The 23,334-nt window shown below is 44.0% G+C and overlaps 1 protein-coding gene across 3 annotated transcripts in view; it reads left to right on the forward strand.

Moving 5' to 3' along the window:
* Nucleotides 1–19,652, forward strand: part of ZNF157 (zinc finger protein 157) — a 57,428-nt gene extending 37,776 nt beyond the window's left edge. The window contains exons 3-7 of one of the 3 annotated variants that reach the window (XR_013412807.1): nt 6,142–6,268; nt 6,460–6,641; nt 7,855–7,977; nt 8,245–9,931; nt 18,708–19,652. Coding sequence is in view for 2 of the 3 variants with exons in the window: in XM_077988617.1 (XP_077844743.1) it covers nt 6,142–6,268; nt 6,546–6,641; nt 7,855–7,977; nt 8,245–9,470 (1,572 nt within the window). In the remaining variant the exon portion in view is untranslated. Of the gene's footprint in view, nt 1–6,141; nt 6,269–6,459; nt 6,642–7,854; nt 7,978–8,244; nt 10,381–18,707 lie in introns of those variants that run through there. The other 2 variants (XM_077988617.1, XM_015127290.3) reach the window with 2 other exon arrangements.
* Nucleotides 19,653–23,334: the final 3,682 nt, after the last annotated feature.

Below are 23,334 nucleotides of genomic sequence, written 5' to 3' on the forward strand. Positions count from 1 at the left end.
GATTCGGGTACTGTATTAGTCTGTTCTCACACTCCTATAAAGAACGACCTGGGTAGTTTGTAAAGAATAGAGGTTTAGGCCAGGCGCAGTGGCTCATGCCTGTAATCCCAGCACTTTGGGAGGCCGAGGTGGCTGGATCATGAGGTCAGGAGATCGAGACCATCCTGGCTAACACAGTGAAATCCCGTCTCTACTAAAAATGCAAAAAATTAGCCGAGCGTGGTGGCGGGCACCTGTAGTCCCAGCTACTTGGGAGGCTGAGGCAGGAGAATGGTGTGAACCCGGGAGGCGGAGCCGAGATCATGCCACTGCACTCCAGCCTGGGTGAGTAAGTGAGACTCCGTCTCAAAAAAAAAAAAAAAAAAAAAAGAATAGAGGTTTAATTGACTTATGGTTCCACAGGCTGGACAGGCTTCTGCTTCTGGGGAGGACTCAGGAAACTTACAATTATGGTGGAAGGTGAAGGAGAAGCAAGGCATGTCTCACATGGCAACAGGAGAGAGAGAGCAAAGGGGGAAGTGCCACACACTAAACAACCAGATCTTGTGAGAACTCTCACTATCACAAGAAGAAGGGGGAGGCCGGGCGTGGTGGCTCACACCTGTAATCCCAGCGCTTTGGGAAGCCAAGGTGGGTGAATCACCTGAAGTCAGGAATTCGAGACCAGCCTGGCCAACATGATGAAACCCCATCTCTACTAAAAATACAAAAAGTTAGCTGGGCATGGTGGCATGCGCCTGTAATCCCAGCTACTCAGGAGGCTGAGGCAGGAGAATCGCTTGAACCCCAGAGGTGGAGGCTGCAGTGAGCCAAGATGGCGCCGCTGCACTCCAGCCTCAGCAACAAGAGCAAAACTCTGTCTTTAAAAAAAAAAAAATGAACAAGAGGGAAATCTACCCCCATGTTCCAATCACTTTCCAGCAGGCCCCTCCTCCAACGCTGAAGATCGTAATTCAACATGAGATTTGGATGGAGTCACAGAGCCAAACCGCATCAGGAACACGTGCAGGTTTATTAGGCATTTGGTAAATTTTTGTCCAACCCTTTTAATTTTAGCCTTTTGCATGAATGTGTTTTAAGCATGTCTCTTGTATGCAGCATAGTGCTGGGCTTTGCTTTATGAGGCAATGTTAAACCCTTTTTATTTTATTTATTTATTTTTTGATTGTATATGTTTTTATTTTATTATTCACCTAAATATTGCTGACCCATCAACAGAATAGCCCAGCCAGACATATGTAATAGTAGTAATTAAATGCAGTTGTCTTTGATACTTTGCTGACTTTACATGGAAAACGTAGCTTTTACATATTTTTAGGTTTTTTTCATTTTTATTTTTCAGTTTCTTTTTTATTTCAGTAGGTTTTGGGGAATGGTTGGTGTTTGGTTACATGAATAAGTCCTATAGTGGTGATTTCTGAGATTTTGGTGCACCCATCACCCAAGCTGTATACCCAATGTGTAGTCTTTTGTCCCTCACCCCCCTCCCACCCTTTCTTCTCAGTCCCCAAAGTCCATTGTATCATTCTTATGCCTTTGTGTCCTCGTAGCTTAGCTTTAATATTTTATTAAAAATATTATTATTATTATTTTAAATAAATAAAGATGGTGTCTTCCTATGTTGGCCAGGCTGGTCTTGAACTCCTGGCTTCAAGCAGTCCTACCGCCTCAGCCTCCCAAAGTGCTAGGATTATAGGTGTGAGCCACCACATTTGCCCCCCTTTTTCTTGTAATAAGTGAATTAAGCCCATTTGTATTTATTCACATTACTGTTAAGCTTGGTCTCAGTTCTCTCATTTTATTTTATGTTGTAATTACTGTGTGTATATATTACATTTACTGTATTTCTTTCTCACTCTCTCTCTCTCTCTTTTTTTTTTTTTTTTGAGACAGAGTCTCACTCTGTCACCCAGGCTGGAGTATAGTGGCACAATCTTGGCTCAATGCAACTTTGACCTCCCCAGTTGAAGCGATTCTCCTGCCTCAGCCTCCTGAGTAGCTGGGATTACAGGCACGCACCACTACACCTGGCTAAGTTTTAAAATTTTTAGTAGAGACAGGGTTTCGCCATGTTGGCTAGGCTGGTCTTGAACTCCTGACCTCAGGTGATATGCCTGCCTGGGCTCCCCAAAGTGCTGGGATTACAGGTGTGAGCCACTATGCCCAGCCGAAACATGATTGACTTCGATGAGTTGACTTTGTGTCCTGCAGTCTTGTTAAGAGCTTCTTTGTAGATTCCTTGGGATTTTCTACATAGACAATCATATTGTGTGAGAACAGAGACAGTTTTATTTATTCTTTCCAACCAGTTATATGCCTTTTATTTCCTTTTTCTTGCCTGATTTCACTAAAGTAGGACTTTGAGTAGGATTTTGATTTCAAATAGGATTTGTAAAAGTGGACGTCTCTCGCCTTTTTCCTGATCTTCTAGGGAAAGCATTCAGTCTTTTTCATTACGTATGATGTCAGCTGTAGGTTTTTGGTAGATGATCTTTAGCAGGTCAAAGAAGTTTCCTTCTATTCCTACTTTGATGAGAATTTTTGTCAGGAATCAATGTTGAATTTTGTCAAATGACTTTTCTGTATCAATTGATGATTGTGTGGTTTTTCTGTTTTAGTTTCTTAACATGGTGGATTATATTGATTGATTTAAAAATGTTCAGCCAACCTTGCATACTCTGGATAAACACCAACTGATCATGCTATGTGTTTACATATGTTGCTGGATTTGATTTGCTAATATTTGTTGAGGCTTTTAACTTCTATGTTTATAAGGGATATTGGACTGCAATTTTCTTTTCTTGTCATGTCTTTGTCTGATGTTGTAATCAGGATAATGATGGCCTCATAAAATGAGAAGTGTCCTTGTCTAGAAAATGGAAGAGGAAGGATTGTATAGAACTGATGTATTCCTTAAATATTTGGTAGAATTTACTAGTGAAACTATCAAGGCCTGGGAATTTCTTTTTTGGAAGGTTTTAAACCACAAATTCAGTTTCTTTAATTGATATTCCATTCAGTTGTCAGTTTCTCTTTGGGTAAGTTTTGGTGTTTTATATATTTCATGGAATTGGTCCATTTCATCTAAGTTGGTGAATTTATGTGAATAAAGATGTTCGTGGCATTCTCTTATTCTCATTTTAATGTCGTTGGGGGTATATAGTAATATATCTTCCATTTCTTTTCTTTCTTTCTCTTTTTTTTTTTTTTTTTTTTTTTGAGATGGAACTTGGCTCACTGCAACCTCCACCTCCCGAGTTCAAGAAATTCTCCTGCCTCAGCCTCCTGAGTAGCTGGGATTACAGGCCTGCACCACCATACCTGGCTCATTTCTTACCTATCACTTTAAACTGGAAATGGCACTGTTACTTGACACTGTCTCCCCTCCTACCTTCCAAGACCCCACACTTTCCTGGTTCTATTTCTACCATCTAATAGTTGTATTAGTCTGTTCTTGCATTGCTATAAAGAAATACCTGAGACTGGGTAATTTATAAAGAAAAGAGATTTAATTGGCTCATGGTTCTGCAGGCTCTACAAAAAGCATAATGGCTTCTGGGGAGGCCTCAGGAAACTTCCAATCCATAGCAGAAGGCAAAGAGGAAGAAATAACTTTTTTTTTTTTTTTTTTTAAACGGAGTTTCACTCTTGTCACCCAGGCTAGAGTGCAAGGGCATGATCTCAGCTCATTGCAACCTCCGCCTCCTGGGTTCAAGTGATTCGCGATTCTCCTGCCTCAGCCTCCTGAGTAGCTGGGATTGCTGGGATTACAGGTGTGCACCACCACGCCCCGCTAATTTTTGTATTTATAGTAGAAACGGGGTTTCACCATGTTGGCCAGGCTGGTCTCAAACTCCTGACCTCAGGTGATCCACCCACCTCAGTCTTCCAAAGTGCTGGGATTATAGGCGTGAGCCACCATGCCCGGCAGCATATCTTTGTGTGTGTGTGTGTGTGTGTGTGTGTGTGTGTATAAGATAGGATCTCGCTCTGTCACACAGGCTGGAGTGCAGTGGTGTCATCTTGGCTCACTGCAGCGTCGACCTCCTGGGCTCAAGTGATCCTCCTGCCTCAGTCCCCCAAGTAGCTGGGATTATAGGCATGCACCACAATGCCCAGCTAATTTTTGTTTGTTTGTAGAGACAGGATTTCGCCATGTTGCCCAGTCTGCTCAAATTCCTGGGCTCAAGCTATCTGCCTGCTTCAGCCTCCCAAAGTGCTGGGATTACAGGCATGAGCCACTGTGCCCAGACAGCAGGCACATCTTACATGGCCAGAGTGGGAGGAATTGGGGCACAGGTGCCACACACTTTTAAACAACCAGATCTCATGAGAACTCACTATGGCGATGACAGCACCAAGGGAGGATGGTGTTAATTTTTTTTTTTTTTTTTTGAGACGGAGTCTCGCGCTGTCACCCAGGCTGGAGTGCAGTGGCCGGATCTCAGCTCACTGCAAGCTCCGCCTCCCGGGTTCACGCCATTCTCCTGCCTCAGCCTCCCGAGTAGCTGGGACTACAGGCGCCCGCCACCTCGCCCGGCTAGTTTTTTGTATTTTTTAGTAGAGACGGGGTTTCACCGTGTTAACCAGGATGGTCTCGATCTCCCGACCTCGTGATCCGCCCGTCTCGGCCTCCCAAAGTGCTGGGATTACAGGCTTGAGGGGAGGATGGTGTTAAACCATGAGAAACTACCCCCATAATCCAATCCCCTCCCACCAGGCCCCACTTCCAACATTGGGGATTACAATTCAACATGAGATTTGGGTGAAGACGCAGATCCAAACCATATCAAGAATTTACTCTGCAACCTTCATAGCATATTGGTGCTCCCTCAAACTCTGTACTTGGTGCTTCTCTCAAACTGTGCTCTTTCTTAGCTATCCAATTTATTCTGGTGGTTTCAGCTGGTACTGAAATGATCTTACCCTCCCCAAACCTTGGCCTCTGCTAGCCTTCTCTCCTGAGCTCCAGCTGGACATCTCCGTCAGTATGTTCCATAAACACTCTAACATCAATCTCAATTTTTCTTCCATCAACTCATTGTCTATCCTGTTTTGCTAATGTCTATATATGGCTCCAGCCTCATCCCAGCTGTTCATGCAGTTATCCTGGGAGCAATACTGTCTCCCTTTCTCCCACAGAACAGCACTTCTGTATTGTTTATAAGTATAAATACATTTTGTTTGTTTGTTTTGAGACAGGGTCTCTCTGTCACCCAGGCTGGAGTGCAGTGGCACAATCTCAGCTCACTGCAGCCTCTACCTCCTGAGTTCAAGTGATTCTCTTGCCTCAGGCTCCTGAGTAGCTGGGACTGCAGGCACCCTCCACCATGCCCAGCTAATTTTTATTTTTTATTTTTTATTTTTAGTAGAGATGGGGTTTCACCATGTTGGCCAGGCTAGTCTGAACTCCTAACCTCAAGTGATCTGCCTGCCTTGGCCTCCCAAAGTGCTATGATCACAGATGTGAGCCACCATGCCCAGCCAGCTTCTTCTTCTTCTTCTTCTTCTTCTTTTTTTTTTTTTTCAAGATGGAGTCTTGCTCTGTCACCCAAGCTGGAGTGCAGTGGTGTGATCTTGGCTCACTGCAACCTCCGCCTCCTGGGTTCAAGCGATTCTCCTGCCTCAGCCTCCTGAGTAACTGGGACTACAGATGTGCACCAGCAAGCCCAGCTAATTTTTGTATTTTTAGTAGAGATGGGGTTTCACCATGTTGGCCAGTCTGGTCTTGAACTTCTGACCTCAGGCGATCTGCCCAGCTTGGCCTCCCAAAGTGCTGGGATTACAGGCGTGAGCCACTGCGCCCAGACTGCTTCTTCATTTTTTAACCCAGCAACTTGCACATGTCCGGACACATAGTGTTTGTTTGTTTTTTTATTGGTTTTCCAGAAATATGCTTACTGAGGCACATAGTGTTAACTCAGGAGTGCAGTGGTCTTTTCTTCATGCATTAATAAATTAACACAGTAACAGAGCTGTTCTGGGTACCCCCCACCCCAAAAGTATATCAAGCAAGACACGAAATCAGGTATCCAGTGTAGCTCCTTTTAGTCGACTTTCAACAGGGCTCCACTGAGAAGATTAGTTCCTGCACATCTTTTTCATGCATCCCATTCTGATCACTGGAGATTGTTATTACAGGGGTCCGTGTCATTCGAGGACGTGGCTGTGGATTTCACCCGACAGGAGTGGCACAGACTGGACCCTGCTCAGAGGACCATGCACAAGGATGTGATGCTGGAGACCTACAGCAACCTGGCATCTGTGGGTGAGGATGATTGTCCATGTAACTCCTAGGAGCACGTGTTTCCTTTCTTGGTTGCTGTAACATATGCAGCCTTGTGAGGGTTTAATGACATTGAGAGTCACAGATGAGTAGTCAGTTTAGGGCACCGGGAAAAATGTGTGTGTTCTTACTTCCCCAATGAAAGCTTTAAATGGGCCCCCTTCCTTGTGCAGCTCATGAAGATGCACCTTCCTCCTCCATCAGAGGCCCTAGAGCTCAGACAACTTGGCCCACGTCCTGTGCCATTTCCCATTAACAGGCCTCTGCGTGGCCAAACCAGAGATGATTTTCAAGTTGGAGCGAGGAGAAGAGCTGTGGATATTAGAGGAGGAATCCTCAGGCCATCGTTACTCAGGTAAGTGGGCAAGAACTGGACATATGGAAAATAGGGGAAATAAGAGCCCGGAAATTCAGGTCAAAGGGTGCAACACTTTCTAGGAATCTCTTTGTAGAGGTCCTAGCTCTTTGAAAATAAGGACGGAAGGTCTACATGCTTCAGATACCAAAGTCACACATCTTAATATCACACTCAAACTTCAGTGCTTTCTCCTGTTTTATCTTGATTTTTTTTTTTTTTTTTGATGGAGTCTCACTCTGTCACCCAGACTGGAGTGCAGTGGTGTGATCTCAGCTCACCACAACCTCCGCCTCCTGGGCTCAAGCAATTCTCCTGCCTCAGCCTCCCGAGCAGCTGGGATTACAGGTGCATGCCACCACGCCTGGCTAATTTTTGTACTTTTAGTAGAGATAGGGTTTCACCATGTTGGCCAGGTTGGTCACAAACTCCTGACCTCAAGTGATCCACCTGCCTTGGCCTCTCAAAGTGCTGGGATTATAGGCGTGAGCCACCGCACCTGGCCTTTATCTTGATTTTTAAGTTATTTACCACTGTTATTTATCTCTGCCTCATCTTAAGCATTTATTCTTTTATTTTTTTGAGACAGAGTATCTCTCTGTTGCCCAGGCTGGAGTGCAACGGTGCAATCATGGTTCAACCTCAACTTAACACCTCAACTGCCCCGTTTTAAGTGACCTTTCCAAGGCAGCCTCCCTAGTAGCTGGGACTACAGGTGCACACCACCATGCCTGGCTGATTTTTGTATTATTATTATTATTATTTTTGTTGAGACAGAATCTCACTATGTTGGCCAGGCTGGTCTTGAACTCCTGGGCTCAAGTGATCCACCTGCCATGGCCTCTGGAAGTGCTAGGGTCAGAGGTATGAGCCACCACACCTGGCAACATTTATTCTTCCTTCCCTCCATTGCCTTGGATGCTTTCTGTTATCAGGCATTCGTTCATATATTCATTTAGTCATCCATGAAACTTTAAATGAGTATCAGTTATATGCTGGGTATGTTCTAGGTGTGGGAAACTGGTAGTGAATAAAATAATATCTCTGTTCTCTTGGAGATTACAATATAGTAGGGGAAAGTGACCAGAAACAAATAAATACATCATATGTTTGATGTTGAAAAGAAAATCAGTGCAAGGTAAGAAGGATAGATATTGATATGTGCTTTTAGGAAATAGAGGGTTTTTTTTGTTTGTTTGTTTGTATTTTTCAGATGGAGTCTCACGTCTGTCATCCAGGCTGGAGTGCAGTGGCACGATCTCGGCTCACTGTAACCTCCACCTCCTGGGTTCAAGTGATTCTCTTGCCTCAGCCTCCCAAGTAGCTGGGATTACAGGTGGGCACCATTATGGCCAGCTAATTTTTGTATTTTTAGTAGAGATGGAGTTTTGCCATGTTGGGCAGGCTGATCTCAAACTCCTGACCTCAAGTGATCCGCCCACCTTGGCCTCCCAAAGTGCTGGGGTTACAGGCATGAGCCACTGTGCCCGGCTGGAATAGAGTTTTAAAGGTTGTGTTAAGGAGTTTAATTTTATACTGTGACAAGAGAAGCCAGTTTGGGATTTTACATAAATGAGTGACATGCTGTGATTTGTTTTTAAAGGATCTCTCTCACTGCTGTGTGGCAATGGTTCTGTTGGGGATAATGCCCTCAGACATGATAATGACTTTCTTCACCATCAGAAGATTCAAACATTGGATCAAAATGTTGAATATAATGGATGCGGGAAAGCCTTCCATGAGAAAACAGGCTTTGTTAGACGTAAAAGAACACCCACAGGAGATAAAAACTTTGAATGTCATGAATGTGGGAAAGCTTATTGCAGGAAATCAAACCTTGTTGAACATCTGAGAATACACACAGGAGAGAGACCCTATAAATGTGGTGAATGTGCAAAAACCTTCAGTGCAAGATCATACCTCATTGCTCATCAGAAAACTCACACAGGGGAGAGACCCTTTGAATGTAATGAATGTGGGAAATCTTTTGGCAGGAAGTCACAACTCATCCTACATACAAGAACACACACTGGAGAGAGACCCTATGAATGTACTGAATGTGGGAAAACCTTTTCTGAGAAGGCAACCCTCACAATTCATCAGCGAACTCACACAGGGGAGAAACCCTATGAATGTAGTGAATGTGGGAAAACATTTCGTGTAAAGATATCCCTTACCCAACACCACAGAACTCACACAGGGGAGAAACCTTATGAATGTGGGGAGTGTGGGAAAAACTTCCGTGCAAAGAAATCCCTAAATCAGCATCAAAGAATTCACACAGGTGAGAAACCCTATGAGTGTGGTGAATGTGGGAAATTCTTCCGAATGAAGATGACTCTCAATAATCATCAGAGAACTCACACAGGTGAAAAGCCCTATCAGTGTAATGAATGTGGGAAATCTTTCAGGGTGCACTCATCTCTTGGGATCCATCAGAGAATTCACACAGGAGAGAAACCTTATGAATGTAACGAGTGTGGTAATGCTTTCTATGTGAAAGCACGCCTAATTGAACATCAGAGGATGCATTCAGGAGAGAAACCCTATGAATGTAGTGAATGTGGGAAAATCTTCAGTATGAAGAAATCCCTCTGTCAACACCGGAGAACTCACACAGGAGAGAAACCTTATGAATGTAGTGAATGTGGAAATGCCTTCTATGTGAAAGTACGCCTCATTGAGCATCAGCGAATTCACACAGGAGAGAGACCCTTTGAGTGTCAAGAATGTGGGAAAGCTTTCTGCCGGAAAGCACATCTCACAGAACATCAGAGAACTCACATAGGCCGGTCCTGGCGTTATACAATGAAGAAAGCCTCTGTCTGAAGACTTCCCTCACCATTGGATCAAGTTCCTTGGGGCATATGATCACCAGGGCACACAGTGAGCCTGTGAAAATTTGGCACCTACATTTGTATCAAAATATGTCCTGATCCCCTTAGGGGATAGCTCATTGCTTTTATTCAGATTTCCCTAATTAGTGGTGTGTGAACATCTTATCTGTTGATTGGCTATTTGGGTTTTTTTTTTCTGTGCATTGACTGTTCATGTCCTCTGCTCATTGTTTTCGAATGGGCTGTTCATCTCTTGCTTTTTGGTTTAAATGTTGTTGTTTTTTAACATATGAGAATATAAAAATCCTTTTTTTTTTCCAGTCATGTGTGTTGCAAATATCTTCTCCCAGACTGTCATTGGTTTTTAAAATTTTGTCATCTGTTTTCTTCTGCTGAAGTTTTGTTTTATTTATTTATTTATTTATTATTTTTTTTGAGATGGACTCTCACTCTGTGGCCCAGGCTGGAGTGCAATGGCATGACCTCAGCTCATTTCAACCTTTGCCTCCCGGGTTCAAGCATTTCTCCTGCCTCAGTCTCTTGAGTAGCTGGGATTACAGGTGTGCACCACCATGCCTAGCTGATTTTTGTATTTTTGGTAGAGATGGGGTTTCACCATGTTGGTCAGACTGGCCTCTAACTCCTGACCTCAGGTGATCCACTCACCTTGGCCTCTGAAAGTGTTGGGATTACAGGTGTGAGCCACCGTGCCCGGCTAAAGTTTTATGTTTTAATATTATCAGTTTCAAGATGATAATATTCTCCTATACTTTCCTCTAAAGGTTTTCCTTTCAACATTTAGAATTTCAATCTCCTGTGAGTTTTTTGGTATAGCATGAAGTGTGCAATACATACTACTATATTGTCTTTATATAATTTTACATAAATGGGATCACACTGTATTTAAAGTTCTGCAGCTTGCTTTTTTCATGTAATGTTACCTTTCCAAGATCTGTCCTTGTTGATAAGTATAGGTCTGAGTAAAAGACATTTGTAAAAGACATTTGTATCTTTTTCAAGTTTAGTGTCTAAATCTAGAAGTGGAACTGATGGGTCATAGGATTTAGGCAATGTGCTGGTTATTAAGCTATTGTGTCCCAGCTCCAAACCCACCCTTCTTGACTGTGCTTTGTGACTCTATAAACTACATTTTGGCTTTGCCAACTGCTCCCTGTTGGGCCTTGCCAATAAGAGATACTAGATATACACTTTGGGGCTGGAGAGGGAAGAAGGGACTTGATCCTTTTTTTCTATTCCTATTAGCTCTTGGTCATTGGAGTGTCTGCTCAGCATTGCTTCTTCACTCAGACACCAGCAGTTCCTTGTCATAGCAGCGGTTTAATCTAGTTTGCAGCTTTCCAGCACTCACAGATGGTAGCCCATCCCCTCTGAGACACAAGTATCAGCTGGCTGGTGTCACCTCCTTAGAGATGTGAATTCTAGCCACGTGGGACCCCTCCTCCATCTTTCTAAGTTTTAGTAATTTCAACTTATGGTTGGGTGTAGTGGATCGCGCCTGTAATCTCAGCACTTTGGGAGGCCAAGGTGGGTGGATTGCTTGAGCCCAGGAGTCAAGACCAGCCTGGGAAATATGGTGAAACCCTATCTCTACAAAAAAATTCAAAAATCAGCTAGGCATGGGACCACACCTGTGGTCCCAGGTACTTGGGAGTCTGAGACTGGAGGTTGAAGCTGCAGTAAGCCATGATTGCGCCACTGCACTCCAGCTTGGGCAACAGAACAAGACCCTGTCTCCAAAAAAATTGTCAACTTCTTCCCTTTGTTATTCCAGCCCAGCTGTTTTCTGCAGTTGCTACCTCCCTGATAACTTTAATGTTCTCTTTTTGTCTCTTCACTTACTTGGTTTACAACCTCATAACTAGTTAAAGTTATTTATAAGTTCTCTCTGTTAAAATAACTAGTGTGGTTTTTGTCTCCTTGTTGGCTCTGATTGATACAGAAGGTTTTTTTTTTTTGTTTTTTTTTTTTTTGTTTGTTTTTTTTTGAGACGGAGTCTTGCTCTGTCACCTAGGCTGGAGTGCAGTGGCCGGATCTCAGCTCACTGCAAACTCCGCCTCCCGGGTTTACGCCATTCTCCTGCCTCAGCCTCCCGAGTAGCTGGGACTACAGGCGCCCGCCACCTCGCCCGGCTAGTTTTTTTGTATTTTTTTAGTAGAGACGGGGTTTCACCGTGTTAGCCGGGATCGTCTCTCGATCTCCTGGCCTCGTGATCCGCCCGTCTCGGCCTCCCAAAGTGCTGGGATTACAGGCTTGAGCCACCGCGCCCGGCCCAGAAGGTTTTTTTTTTTTAAACTTTATTAAGTATTGACATTTCCCTTCCAAATTGTATTAATTTATACTCCCATGAGCAGTTTGAGAAAGTTTTCATTTTGCCATTCAGCAGCACTTATTATCAGTCCTTTAAATTATTGCCAATCTGAAAGGTATGAAATGGCTTTGAGCCTTGGCTCCCATGAATGTGGTTTGTCTTTCTTTCTTTTGTTCTTTCCTTCTCTTCTCTTCTCTTCTCTTCTCTTCTCTTCTCTTCTCTTCTCTTCTCTTCTCTTCTCCTCTTCTCTCTCTCTCTCTCTCTCTCTCTTCTTTTCTTTTCTTTTCTCTTTTTATTTTTTGAGACTGAGTTTCACTCTTGTTGCCCAGGCTGGAGTGCAATGGCGTGATCTTGGCTCACTGCAACCTCTGCCTCCCGGGATGGAACAATTCTCATGCCTCAGCCTCCCGAGTAGCTGGGATTACAGGCGCACATGACCACACCCAGCTAATTTTTGTACTTTTAGTAGAGACGGGGTTTCACCATGTTGGCCAGGCTGGTCTCAAACTCCTCACCTCAGGTGATCTGCCCGCCTCAGCCTCCCAAAGTGCTGGGATTACAGGTGTGAGCTACTGCACCTTGCCTATTTATTTATTTATTTGAGACAGAATCTCGCTCTATCACCCATGCTGGAACGCAGTTGTGCAATCTTGGCTCACTGCAACCTCTGCCTCCTGGTTCAAGTGATTCTCATACTTCAGCCTTCCGAGTAGCTGGGACTATAGGTGCACACAACCACGCCCACCTGATTTTTGTATTTTTAATAGAGATAGGGTTTTGCTGTGTTGGCCAGGCTGGTCTTGAACTCCTGACCTCAAGTGATCCGCCTGCCTCAGCTTCCCAAAGTGCTGGGATTGCAGGAGTGAGCCACTGCACCTGGCCTGTCTTTATTTATTTTTTAACTCATCTTTCCTACCCTTCAGTAGTATTTTATGGTTTTCTCCAAGAAATTGTCTATGAAAGTTAACTTTTTAATAGCAGCTTTGCATTTATACAGGTATACACACATATATTTCTAAATATAATGATGTGGGGTTTATATATATATACTTATATATAATATTTGTGTCTCTCTCACACACACACACATCTCCCTGCACAACATTTTTGTTTGATGTGGGCAGTTTTCATTTCATTTTACCCAAATATTTACCACCTTGATTGCACTTCATTACTTTCTGCGTTTCATCCAGGATCATTTTCTTCTGTGCCTGAAAAATACTCCAAAGAGTTTCCTTTAGTAAGAGTCTGTTAGTGGTGAGCCTCTCAGTTTTGTCTTAAAATGTTTTTCATTGTACCTTTTGTCGGTGACTGGGGCCGGCATCGCGGGTGGTAAAAGATTTACCAAGACAGTCATGAATTAAAGAAACCAAGTCTATTAGAGGGAAAGTAGGTTGCAAGGAGGCAATGGGCAGCACAGCAGAGAAAGGGGCTGTCTGCAAAGAGGCAAGAGCTGGAGGGAAGTTGTATAGGGTTGTGCTGGAGGGGCTATGTGAAGAATGAGTTTGTGCTGCTGGGGCTTTGCACAGAACAAGGTATTTGGGAACAGGTTGTTGTGCCAGCAGGTTGTTTGCAATTGGATTAGTCATCTCTCAAAACAATGGTTCTTCCCCACCTTCTTGCTTATTTATCTTATTGGGACTCTATACCTTTTTGATAAGTAAAAGTGAATCCTTTACCTTAAATATTTGGTAGCACTGCACTATGTCACAGTAAGTTGATAAAAAATTAAGTACTTGACTGGGTACAGTGGCTCACACCTGTAATCCCAGCACTTTGGGAGGCCGAGGCGGGTGGATCACTTGTGGTCAGGAGTTCGAGACCAGCCTGGCCAACATGGCAAAACCCCGTCTCTAGTAAAAATTAGCTGGGTTTGGTGGTGCATGCCTGTAATCCCAGCTACTCGGGAGGCTGAGGCAGGAGAATCACTTGAACCCAGGAGGCAGAGGTTGCAGTGAGCTGGGATGGTTCCACTGCACTCCAACCTGGGCGACAGAGCAAGACTCCATCTCAAAAAAAAAAAAAAAAATTTTAAATTAAGTACTTTTTTGCTTTTTTCCTGAGTATCCTTTAATGATTATCGTGACCCAAGGTATTTGAATTACTCATCAGCTACCCCACAATACAGCATATATTTGAATATATATAAAATATATTTTTTGTGTTTTCTGTGCAGTATGCCCTCACTCTATTAAGTATTAATTAACTATATCAAGATGCCATTTCATCAATACTTCCGATCTTTAGCTCACTGCTTCTCCCCCCCTTTTTTTTCTCTTTGAGATGGAGTTTTGCTCTTGTTGCCCAGGTTGGAGGTGCAATGGCATGATCTCTGCTCACTGCAACCTCTGCCTCCCGGGTTCAAGTGATTTTCCTGTCTCAGCCTCCTGAGTAGCTGGGATTACAGGCATGCACCACCACACCCAACTAATTTTTTGTCTTTTAAGTAGAGACAGAGTTTCACCATGTTGGTCAGGCTGATCTTGAACTCCTGACCTCAGATGATCTGCCCACATCGGCCTCTCAAAGTGCTGGGATTATAGGTGTGAGCCACTGCGCCTGGTTGATGTTTTTAAATTTTTATTATGGAATATGCCAAACATAAATAAAGATAATTTATAGTGACACAAAACAGAACAGTTGTTGCCTCTGGAGTGAAAATTGACTTGTAAGGGATAGGAGGGAACTTACTGGGGTGATGGAGATACTCCATATCTTCATTGGAGTGTGAATACAATAGTCATCAAGTGGGTAAACTTAAGGTTTATTTATTTTATTGTATATAAATTATATCTCAATTGAAATGTGAAAACAAAGCAATAAAACATCCCCTGTTCCCATTTCAGGAGTCATGTCTGGGCTGCCTGGGAGGAAAACAGAAATACTGATTGCTAGAGCAAATAAAAGACTCTTGGCAGTGGGCGACTTGGTCCTCCTAAGGCTTTAGAAATTGTTTTGCCCCATGAAAATGACATGTTCTGAGGCCCCAGTCTGGGGTATACTGACTTTCATCAGCTACTGTCGCCATCTGTGGTGCTCCCTCACTTGCCAACACTGCACTGTAGATTTGACTCCCAAGAGCCTAAGGATAGTCTCTGCCAATCCTCCAGTAGCCACCATCATAGTAGTTTTTACCCCCATGAGTCAGCAGTCCAGTGTCTACTAACCCCTCCATTAATTCAGAGCAGTTCTTACCACCCCTTTAAGCCAGAGCACGATGTCTGATCACCCACCATTAGCTCACATCATGTCTTATCACCAACCTTCACCCTCAGCTTAGTGTCTGATGATCTTCCATTAAGTCAGTATCATGTCTTACTTCCCTCCTTTAGACTTAGCATGATGACAGCTGACTCCCATTAGCTCACAGCCCTGTGTTTTGTCTTCCTGTTGACCTAATGTAGTGTCTGTTGACTCCATGTTAGCTTCACCATTTTGTTTGCTAATTCCCCATTGGCTACAGCCTCCCAAGTTGCTGGGACTACAGGCATGCGCCACCATGCCTGGCTAATTTTTAAATTTCTTTGTGGAGACAGGATCTTGCTATGTTGCCCAGGCTGGTCTCAAACTCCTAGACTCAAGAGATCCTCCTGCTTCAGCCACCCAAAGTGTTGGGATTGCAAGTGTGAACCACCGTGCTGGGCCTCTCTGCTGATTTTTTATTAGCTGTGGGTGCCGTGTCTTTGCCACATGAGCCCACAGCACAGTGGGCTCAGCACAGCACAATGGCACCCAATGGCTGTTCCCCAATTAGCTACCAATATGATGACTTTGGTCCTCTTGGGCCTTAGCACAATGTCTCCAGAACTCACATGACCATGTCACTGTCTTTTGATCTCCCCTTATCGGGTTGCAAGAATTTTAAGCTTGAGGACCCAGTGGTGTCTGCTTTCCCTAAAATAGCCCCTAATGGTGTGTCAACTGCCCATATATTACAGCCCATGAGTATATCTGCTAACCATACGTGAATGTCTTCTGGTTTACTTGCCACCAGCACAGATGCCCTGCTTTTGGGCCCATCACCATATTTTTGTCCTTACCATAGTTCCATCATTTTGTCTGCTGAATCCCCCCATTAGCCACTAGTATTGTATCATTGGCCCACTGAGGCCTCAGTGGAGTCTGCTGACCCCAGATTAGCTCTTATCACTGTTCGTTGCTCCCCCATTAACCAACAGTACAGTTTCCTCAGCACCCATGAGGCCCCAGCAATGTCTTTGCTGACCCAACTTTAGCAACTATTACTCTGCTGATCCCCACTTAGTCACAAGAACAGAGACTTTAACCTCCATGAACTCCCAGTACAGTATCTGCTGATTCCACATTAGCTTTGGCTTTCTGGTCACCCATTGGCCATGAATACAGTGGCTTTGGCTCTCATAAGACCCAGTCACAGTGTTTGCTGACCCTGTATTGACTGCCATCACTGCCTGGTGATCCTCCATCAACCATGCATAGAATGTCTTTGAATGCAATGGTGCCCCATCACAGCACATGCTGCCCTGCATTGGAGCCCATCACTATGTCTGGTAATCTGATTATATGAGCCTCAGCACTGTGTCTGCCGTCTACTAGACACCACTATGGAGTCTGCCTCATGTTTCTCAATCACAGTATCTGTCAATCCTATCTTAGTGTCATCACTGTATCTGCTAATCTTTTTTTTTTTTTTTTTTTTTTTTTGAGACAGTTTCACTCTTGTTGCCCAGGCTAGAGTGCAATGGCACAATCTCGGCTCACTCCAACCTCCACCTCCCAGATTCAAGCAATTTTCCTGCCTCAGCCTCCCCAGTAGCTGGGATTACAGGCACCCGCCACCACGCCCGGCTATGTGTCTGCTAATCTTGGTCACAAGTACAGCGTCTTCAGTCTTCATAAAAAATCAGCCTATTGTCTGCTCTCCCCACATTAGCCCTTAGTCACTCTTTGCTGATTAGCCACCACTAAAGTGGTTTTGTCTCCATCACAGTATCAGCCCCATCCCTGCCACACTGATGCGTCATTGTCCCTTAGTACAGTGTGCTGACCTCATGAGCCCCGGCATAATGCCTGGGGTTCATTAGAGCCTACCCGTCATGAAAGCACGTCATGGTTTCAGATGATCCTGTATTAGCTACCTGTACAGTGTCTTTGACCGTCATGTGTTCCCACAGCCATGTCTGCTGATGCTACAGTAGCTCCCAACACTGTGTCTGTTGATTCCCCATTGGTCATCAGTATAGTGGCTTTGATCTCTGTGATGACACTACAGTTTCTGATGACCCTCTATGAGGTGCAGTTATTGTTCCCTGATCTCTTTACACTGGTTTGTTGACTGTTCTTTCAATCTCAGCAATGCTTCCTTCAACTCTGGCAGTTCCCCAGGCCTTCAGGCTATTTTCTTATTTTTCTGACTGTTTATTGAGCGTCAGGGATTGTCCCTTGGTCTTTTTTGGCTGTGGAGTCTTATCCCCTTTTCCTCTGTCTTCCAAATGCAAGGACTGTTTGTGGTCTCCAGATGTTCAACAATCCTGCTGTTCTTCAAGGCCAGACACTTTTGCTTTAAGCCTCCGGCTGTTTGTTTGTTTCTTTGGCTGTTTCCAAGGTAGTTCTCACTGTTGCATGACATGTGGTGACAATTGCCTCTTCTGTTTGACTATTGTAGAGTCTTTGCCTGTCCGAACTACAAGGACTGTACTCTGGCTGTTCATGTCACTGCAAGACTCTTTCTCAGTCCCTGTGGCTGTTTTCTAGTGTCCTGGCATGTTTGCTCAGCCCTGAGCTATTTTCTGGAACCAGACTGTTCAAGCTGCTTCTAGTGACTCCCCAAAGCCTGGAATAGGCTACCTTACCCTCCCTCTTGCTACCTCAATCCTGGGTGTGTTCAGGCTTCCTCTTGCCTCTTTTCTGGTCTCCTACTGTTTCTCCATCCCAAGGACTGTTGCATACCCTGGATGCAGCTGGGTGGCATTAAACAGCAAGTGGGAATGGCAGGCTGCAGGGCAGCACCTTCCTTCCAGGTAGACCTCTTTAGCTGTGGCTGCCCTGGGGAAACAGTCCCTGCAGAGAGGCTGCCTGCTCCAGAGCCCTGGTGTGGCCTCCTGGCAGGATATCTATAGCCCTAGAGTCACTAGATTTGCTTCCATCACCCTGCTAGAAAATTCGTTAAAGTGAACACCTCCCAGCATTAGGGGTGTCTGTGTGTGAATCTCTGTTTGGGAGAAACTGTGATGGCCGAGAGGAAGCACATGGAGGTCACAGTGGTGTGCGGTGTGCAGCATGGGGACCAGTCCTGCTCTCACCCGAGACTCATTCCTTCTCCCTAATACATGGCATCACAGTTCTAGCCCAGAATCCTTCAGAAGTCTGTGCTGATGTTGGAGGATGAATATAGGGTGTCTGCCCCATGGGTGTTTTTTAGCTCAAAACATGAAACCCTTGTAATAACTTAATGTGCAATGTTACTAACAGCCATTTAGTTTCTAGACAGGCAGTGTAGTGTAATGGTTAAGAATATGAATGCTGGAGCCAGATATGCATTCAAATCCTGTGCCTTAATGGTTTCTTAGATATGGGACAAAAAGCACACGCAAAGAACACTTAAACTTTGCTAAAAAAACAAAAACAAAAACAAAACCATAAATAACCCAACTAAAAAATGGGCAAAGGCTGGGCGGAGTGGCTCATGCCTGTAATCCCAGCACTTTGGGAGACCAAGGTGGATGGATCGCTTGAGGTCAGGAATTCGAGACCAGACTGGCCAACATGGTGAAACCCCATCTCTACTAAAAATACAAAAATTAGACAGATGTGGTGGCATGGACCTGTAATCCCAGCTACTCGGGAGGCTGAGGCAGGAGAATCGATTGAACCCAGGAGACAGAGGCTGCAGTGAGCTGAGATCGTGCCACTGCACTCCAGTCTGGCTGACAGAGCGAGACTCCATCTCAAATAAATAAATAACTGTAAACAAAAATGGACAAAGGACTCAAATAGACATTTCTCTATGGATGATATACAAATGCCCAGTAAGCACATGAAAAACTGCTCGACATAACTAGCCATCAGGGAAATGGAAATTGAAACCACAATAACACTACACACCCACAGGATGGCTAGAATCCAAAAGACAGATAACAACAAGTGTTGGAGAAGATGTGGACAAATTGGAACCTTCTACATTGCTGGTAGGATGTAAAATAGTGCAGCTGTTTTGTAAAACAGCTTGGCAATTTCTGAAAATGTTAAAAATAAATGTATCATGTGATCCAGCAATTGCATTCTTGGGTATCTACCTGGGAGAAATGACAACATATGTCCACACAAAAACCTGAACACAGATGTTCACAGCAGTGCTATTCCTGCTTGCCAAAAAGTGGAAACAACCCAAATGTCCATCAAATGATACACAAAATGTGGTATGTTCATAAAATGAAATATTAATCAGTAATAAAAAGAAATGAGGTGCTGATACATTCTGCCAATGTGGATGAATTTTGAAAACATGTTAAATGAAAGAAGCCAGTCGGGAAAGACCACATATTGTATAATTCCATTTATATGAAATGTCCAGAATAGGCAAAACTGGGGAAACAAAAAGTAGATTAGTGGTTGTCTAGGACTGGGGTGGGGGTAGGTGGTAGAAATGGAGTGACTGCTCACAGGTGCTGGTTTTCTCTTGGGGGTGATGAAAATATTCTAAAATTCTATTGTGATGGTTGCACAACTCTGAATGTACTAAAGCTAATTTAATTGTCATGTTAAGTGGATGAATTGTATTGTGCGTATGTGAATTACATCTCAATAAAGTTTTAAAAATAGGAAATTATAAAAATAAAGATTTGAGCTAGATCAGTATTTTTAAAAGTTGAGTCTTTGTAATATTATTTTTAAGAAAAAATTATTTATGTATTTATTTACTTTTATTTTTAATTTTTGAGATGAAGTCTTGCTCTCTCGCCCAGGCTGGAGTGCAGTGGCGTGATCTCGGCTCACTGCAACCTCCGCCTCCTGGGTTCAAGTGATTCTGTCTCAGCCTCCCTAGTAGCTGGGATTACAGGAGCGTGCCACCACTCCTGGCTAATTTTTGTATTTTTTTAGTAGAGATGGAGTTTCACCATGTTGGCTAGGCTGGTCTCCAACTCCTGACCTCAGATGATCCATCTGCCTTGGCCTCCCAAAGTGCTGGGATTACTGGTGTGAGCCACCACACCCCACCTCATTAAGAAAAAAAATTAGGCTGGGTGCGGTGGCTCACGCCTGTAATCCCAGCACTTTGGGAGGCCAAGGTGGGCAGATCACGAGGTCAAGAGCTCAAGACCATCCTGGCTAACATGGTGCAACCCTGTCTTTACTAAAAATACATAATTAGCCGGGCAAAACTCCATCTCAAAAAAATAAAAAAAAATACAATAATTAGCCGGGCATGGTGGCGTACTCCTGTAATCCCAGCTACTCGGGAGGCTGAGATAGGAGAATCGCTTGAACCTGGGAGGTGGAGGTTGCAGTGAGCCGAGATCACGCCACTGCACTCCAGCCTGGGCGACAGCGGGACTCTGTCTTAAAAAAAAAAAAAGGAAAAAAGAAAAAATTTAATTAGTGCCTGCATTAAATTTTAGGAAAAACATTTCTGTTTCTGCCTTGACTTAGCTATGTGTCCCTGGGGAAATAATATTTACCTCTCTATGCCTCAGTTGCTGCATCTGTAAAATGGGGACAAAAATGATGCCTAAATCTGAGGGACAGTGAAGTCATATATGTACAGTACTTAGAATAGTGCTAGGCACATATCCAGCTCTCTGTATTGGTTATTATTATTACTAGTAGTGGCAAATATACTTTAATTTATAACTTAGTAGTGATACATTTTAGTAATGGCAACTTACGATAATAACAATAATTTTATTCACACTGACAACTTTAACTCAATGATTTTGACAATCTCTCCCAAAGATGTCACAAATATAATATGTTCATTTGTAATGTTTTCTTTTTTTTGAGACAGAGTCTCACTCTGTCGTCCAGGCTGGAGTGCAGTGGCGTGATCTTGGCTCACTGCAACCTTCACCTCCTGAGTAGCTGGGATTACAGGCATACACCATACGCCACCATGCTCAGCTAATTATTATTTTGTTTTTTGTTTTTTTTGAGACGGAGTTTCACTCTTGTTGCCTAGGCTGGAGTGCAATGGCACAATCTTGGCTCACTGCAACCTCCGCCTCCTGGGTTCAAGTGATTCTCCTGCCTCAGCCTCCTGAATAGCTGGGATTACAGGCATGCACCATCACGCCTGGCTAATTTTGTATTTTTAGTAGAGATGGGGTTTCTCCATGTTGGTCAGGCTAGTCTCGAACTCCTGACCTCAGGTGATCTGCCCACCTCAGCCTCCCAAAGTGTTGTGGATACAGGCGTGAGCCACCTCGCCTGGCCTAATTTTTGTATTTTTAGTAGAGATGGGGTTTCGCCATGTCATTCAGGTTGGTGTCGGACTCCTGGCCCCAAGTGATCTGCCCACCTTGGCCTCCCAAAGTTCTGGGATTACAGGCGTGAGCCACTGGGCCCAGCCTGTAATGTTTTCATTCTTATTATGATGCTTGTACACTAATTTTTAGTGTGAACATCTCCCCACTGACAAGTAGCAACATTTCAAAGACTTCTGAGGACAGTTATTCTCCCGGTGATAATGTGCCTGTTTTCACATTCTAAAGTATTGGGGGTTAGGACTTCAATGCATCTTTTGGGGAGACACAGTTGAACCCATAACAGTTCCTCAGTATGCAGTCCTCACATGATAAGTCTCCAGGTTTAAAAATCTCTACTGGGCTCGGCACAGTCTAATCCCACCACTTTGGGAGGCCAAGGTGGGAGGATTGCTTGAGACAAGGAGTTGGAAACCAGCCTGGGCAATAGGGAGATCCCCATCTCTTCAAAAAGTAAATAAATGAAGATCTGTACTATTGCCAACTATTGCCAAGACTATAACTTGCAAATCCCTAAGCCCTTGGTAAACAATTATCTTAAAGAGCCCCCTCTCCTCAGTGTGACATATGTCCTCTTTTACAAATACCCAACTGGCAAATACTAACTGTATTAGTTTTCTTTTTCTTTCTTTCTTCCCTTTTTCTTTTCTTTTTTTTTTTGAGACAGAGTCTCATTCTGTCACCCAGGCTGCAGTGTAGTGGTACAATCTCAGCTCACTGCCACCTCCGCCTCCCAGATTCAAGCGATTCTCATGTCTCAACCTCCCAAGTAGCTGGGATTACAGGCACGCACCACCACACCTGGCTAATTTTTGTATTTTTAGAGATACGGGGTTTTGCCATGTTGGCCAGGCAAGTCTCAAACTCCTGGCCTCAAGTGATCCGCCCTCCCAAAGTGCTAGGATTACAGGCATAAGCCACCTCGCCTGACCAACTGTATTAGTTTTCTATTGATGTATAACAAATTACCACAAACTTAGCAGCTTAAAACAATACCCATTTATTATCTCACAATTCTGTAGGTCAGAAGTCCAGGCAGGTTGTATTGGGTTCTCTCCTTAATGGTCTCACAAGGCCAAGGTCAAAGTATTTGTTACCCTGGACTCTTATCTGGAGGTTCTCAGAAAGGACCCACTTTTAACCTTGTTCAGGTTATTGGCAGACTTCAGCTCCTTGCCGTAAGTAGGACTGATATCCCCATTTCCTTGCTGGCTGTCAGCCAGTGGCTGTTTTCTGCTCCTAGAGGCTGACTGAGTTCCTCACCGTGTGGGCCTCTTCATCTTCGAAGCCAGCTAGGACGTGTCAAATGCTTCTCATGCTTCCAATCTCTCTGACTTCCTCTTCTGCCGCCAGCAGGAGAAAATTCTGCTTTTGTGATGGACTCATGTGCTTATATTAGGCTCACCTGAATAATCTCCCTATTTTAAGGTCAACTGATGAGCAACCTTAGTTATATCTGCAAGATCCCTTTTTTATATAATGTAATATAACCACAAGTGAGATCTCATCATATTCACAGATTCTACCTGCAATCAAGGAGTTTATATAGGGGTGAGGGATATGGGGGCACATTTCTAGAATTCTGCCTACTGTGGCCACTTCTGAGCCTTTCCTTTTCATGAATATCCCACCGACATATCCCCACTGATGACCCCCTGACTGGCAAATATCCCCTTTCAGAGATATCTACCCATTGGCAAATCTTTCATTCATGAACCTGTTGCGGAAAAAAAATCACCCCATTCAAAAACATCTATCAAAATATCCCATTCATGACGCCTCTTAACAAATCTCCCCATTTAGAAATAAGCACATTGACATATCGCCTATAGATGACTTCCACTGAAAACTCTTGTTAATAAACGCCATTTGGCATATTTCTTATTTGTAATTTCTTTCTTTCTTTCTTTCTTTCTTTCTTTCTTTCTTTTCCCTCCCTCCCTCCCTCCCTCCCTCCCTCCCTCGCTCCCTCCCTCCCTCCCTCCCTCCCTCCCTCCCTCCCTTCCTTCCTTCCTTCCTTCCTTCCTTCCTTCCTTCCTTCCTTCCTTCCTTCCTTCCTTTCTTCCTTC

Source organism: Macaca mulatta, chromosome X, assembly GCF_049350105.2.
Source record: "Macaca mulatta isolate MMU2019108-1 chromosome X, T2T-MMU8v2.0, whole genome shotgun sequence".
NCBI classification, from domain to species: Eukaryota; Metazoa; Chordata; class Mammalia; order Primates; family Cercopithecidae; genus Macaca; species Macaca mulatta.